Below are 3,257 nucleotides of genomic sequence, written 5' to 3'. Positions count from 1 at the left end.
TACGAACAGGTGCTGCCCGCGCTGTCGCGGAAGACGTGGCAGTCACGCGCAGGCGCGGGCATGCGTGCTGCGCGACCATCAACGGTGCGTCTTTGCCTCAGAGATAGTGCGCGCGAATCTTGGAGCCCTTTATGCGCCTTCGCGTTTAGATTACAAATGACGTTGACGTCGCGCTTTTTAGGGCGTAGCTCCTCTTAGTCTAACCTTGTCACGTCTCCGTTGTCCGGCGTATCTCCCGGCAGGAGCCGGCAGCCGGCAGTAAACGGCAGTATCTGTCCGGTGGTGGTGGTGGTGGTGGTGGTGTGCGGCGTGACCACCCTTACTGCGCATGCGCATACCCTCTCCACACACCTCCTCTCCACTCCCCTACACCATTCCCCATGTCCTCTACCCCTCTCCACTCACCCTCTTCCTTCCCCTCTCCCTTTCACCTCTCCACTTCCCCTCTCACCTCCCCCTCTCCCATCCCCCTCTCCACTTACGCTCTCCACTTCCCGCGTTGGTCCAATAGAATTGTATGCAATATGGCGCTTGCGTGAATCGACACTAGGTGGCGCTAGAAGTGCCGCTGCTCTCTGATTGGCTGCTGCGCGGGCTTCGCGGGGATGCGCGGGGAGCGAGCGCCTCTCTCATTCTCCTGGATCGTCGCTGTGCGTGTCGGATCGTTGGTGGAGCATGAACGATGCGCAGCGGCGGACGCTCGCTTGGCGGCAGCCAGCTGGATGCCGAGACGGTGCGCGCCAAGGACGCCGCTGCGAAACGGGCTCAACTAGAAGCCGATCCCGAGACCATGATTGCTTCAGGAGCTTCGCCCAAGCTCTTCATCATTCACCCGTGGATATGCTGCAATTTTTTTTTTCGACGCGTTCACGCGTGCTCCTGTGCTCGAGGCAGCAGCGTCTTTGTACAACGTGCCTGCCATGTCGATGCAAGCCATGTCCCCGCCATCAAACGTTCTATGAAAAAAGGCTGAAAGTTGGGCTGTGGGTCCGTCATTTCCCATGAAACGTGGCAGAAGACCCCAAGAGGCGAAGCGTACGGTCTTGGCGAAGGAGCTTGGCCTCTTGTCGTGCGCAAAGCGCTTCTTTAGGCTCATTCGCCGCAGTACTTTAGTGTCATGCCGAGAAGCGTACTAAGATTAGGCAGGGGCTACTAGCGGTCACTGGGCACAACACATCTGGTTCATTATTTACACATGCGCGCCTGCACTGTATATTTACGAGTGCGAGTATGATTGCTGCCGTCTAAAAACTTTACTGCAATCATTCAGAGTTGTTCATGACGTCGCTGCGGCCCTGAGAAACACTAAATCAAAACTTATGCCAACTTTCTTTTGTCGCATACTAATTTTCCATGTTTTCTGGTGATACAAATTTCGGATGATACGAACAATTTTGGTAACCCCGCGAGATTTTTATCACCGAGGTTTCGCTCTGTATATATAATACATGAGGCTAGAACTGGAAGACATGCTGCGGCTCATACCTCCTGCATTTCTTATAGCTCCGGCAGCAGCTGGCGTATCTCGATAGAATGAAATACTAGGAGTCCCCGCGTTCCTAATATTGGGTGTCCGTGAAAGAAACACAGATGCTCGAAATTCCTAATTACACCTCCTAATTACGCTAGCGGTATGGCAGAGGCGGGCATGGGTAGGTAACGAGGTGACACGCACTCACACAAGTATTTCTTAGTGGCTCACGCTTACCGTCACGTTCGCTGCACTGAAGAGACTGTGAGACGGAGTGTACGTTTCGTAGCATATGTACTGATGTCAATACACTCAATGTAAAGTCGAAGCCTGTAGAATCATGCACTGGAAGTTTCTTGCGACCTTGACTGAATGTAAAACCAGCTCACGTTCAGAACGATTTACCACTTTCAGGAGGACAACCGCCGAAAGATGGAGTCCCGGAAGCCGATGCATCAAATCATTGACGGAGTGCCGAGGTGCTTGAGAATTAGCCCAGACACTCTTACTAAAGTCCTGCAGTTCCGAGCGCGCGCAGGAGACGTCGTGCAATCCACGTTTCCCAAGAGCGGAACGCACTGGATGATGTACATCGTACAGCTCATTCTACGCGACGCCGAGCCGATAGATTCGTACGAGGAGTTTCACAAGGGGTGGCGTTATCTCGAGTACAATGACTTCGAGAGCTGGGAGCTGTCTCTACCGCTGAGGACCTATATGACCCACCTGCCTTTGAGCAAGGAGACAATTACTGAGCAGGGCAAGTATATGTACGTAGCACGGGAATCCCTGGGACGTGTGCGTGTCTTTTTACCACATGGTGACAAACCTGAGCATGTATGCGTACGAGGATGCCACGTTTGAAGAGTTCGTTGACGTTTTCGTCGGCGGGAACTTTGGATACGGCGACTACTTCGAGCACGTGGCATCTGCTTACAATCTCAGGGAGGAGCCTAACGTGCTCTTTGTGACTTACGAAGAAATGACGAAGAATACCAGGGAAGTTCTGCTGAGAGTAGCACGATTTCTGGGAAAACACTATGGTCGTGCTTTAGCTGAAGATGAATCACTCGTTAATAATGTGCTGGACAGATCCAACGCAGAGTACATGCGCGACGTAGTTGTCATCGACTTTCGTGAAACGCCATTGGCCAATAGCAAGCAGAGTTCTGAAGTAAGGCGCACCACTTGCAAGAAAGACGACGGGGGAGGCGAGACTAGGTACAGCCTAGTGAGAACCGCGAAAGTTGGAGAATGGAAGGAGTACTTCACGCCAGCTTTGCTGAAACGGATGGAGGAGAGGATACGCGAGGCCGAGAAGAAAACGTCTTTCATGGATCTATGGAAGGACATCCGGACCGAAGCCATGAATTCTATTGGAAGCTTTTTTGACGATTTTGTTTGATCTTTTACATCATGATGTTTCAAATTGTAAGGAGGACGCCCGTTGACACATTAACTCATTTACAAAAATCATACAATCGGAAGGCTTGCTTGTGTAGAATGCCATATTACAATTTGATGAGTGATTTGGTGGACAGGCAGATCTGCAAAGAATCTTTCTTATGCTTATGCTTGCTTCTTCTTCTTCAGAGTCGTTTTATACACAATAATGGACAGAAAGCTATAAATTATGAAAAAGGCATATCTCACTCACTTTCCCTTGCCGCGGTGTATATCTTTGTCTGTTTCATTCTTATTAATAGTCGGCACAGCACATGAATATTTCATAAATATATGCAAATATATGCACAGAAGTACATGCACAAATATAGGAGTTGACAAA

At 50.4% G+C, this 3,257-nt stretch overlaps 1 protein-coding gene across 1 annotated transcript; it reads left to right on the top strand.

Moving 5' to 3' along the window:
• Positions 1-2,288: 2,288 nt before the first annotated feature.
• On the top strand, positions 2,289-2,876 carry LOC119391633 (sulfotransferase 1C2-like). The gene has a single exon (XM_037659301.1). The coding sequence runs from the start codon at positions 2,289-2,291 to the stop codon at positions 2,874-2,876; it is 588 nt and encodes a 195-aa protein (XP_037515229.1).
• The last annotated feature ends 381 nt before the right edge of the window (positions 2,877-3,257 follow it).

Source organism: Rhipicephalus sanguineus, chromosome 4 (assembly GCF_013339695.2).
Source record: "Rhipicephalus sanguineus isolate Rsan-2018 chromosome 4, BIME_Rsan_1.4, whole genome shotgun sequence".
Taxonomy (NCBI): Eukaryota; Metazoa; Arthropoda; class Arachnida; order Ixodida; family Ixodidae; genus Rhipicephalus; species Rhipicephalus sanguineus.
Note: the sequence above shows the minus strand (reverse complement) of the source record. Positions and strands in the feature narration are given on the sequence as shown.

What these genes read in the sequence shown, in the direction of transcription:
- LOC119391633 (XM_037659301.1), top strand. Translation starts at nt 2,289, where the DNA reads ATGGTGACAAACCTGAGCATGTATGCGTACGAGGATGCCACGTTTGAA.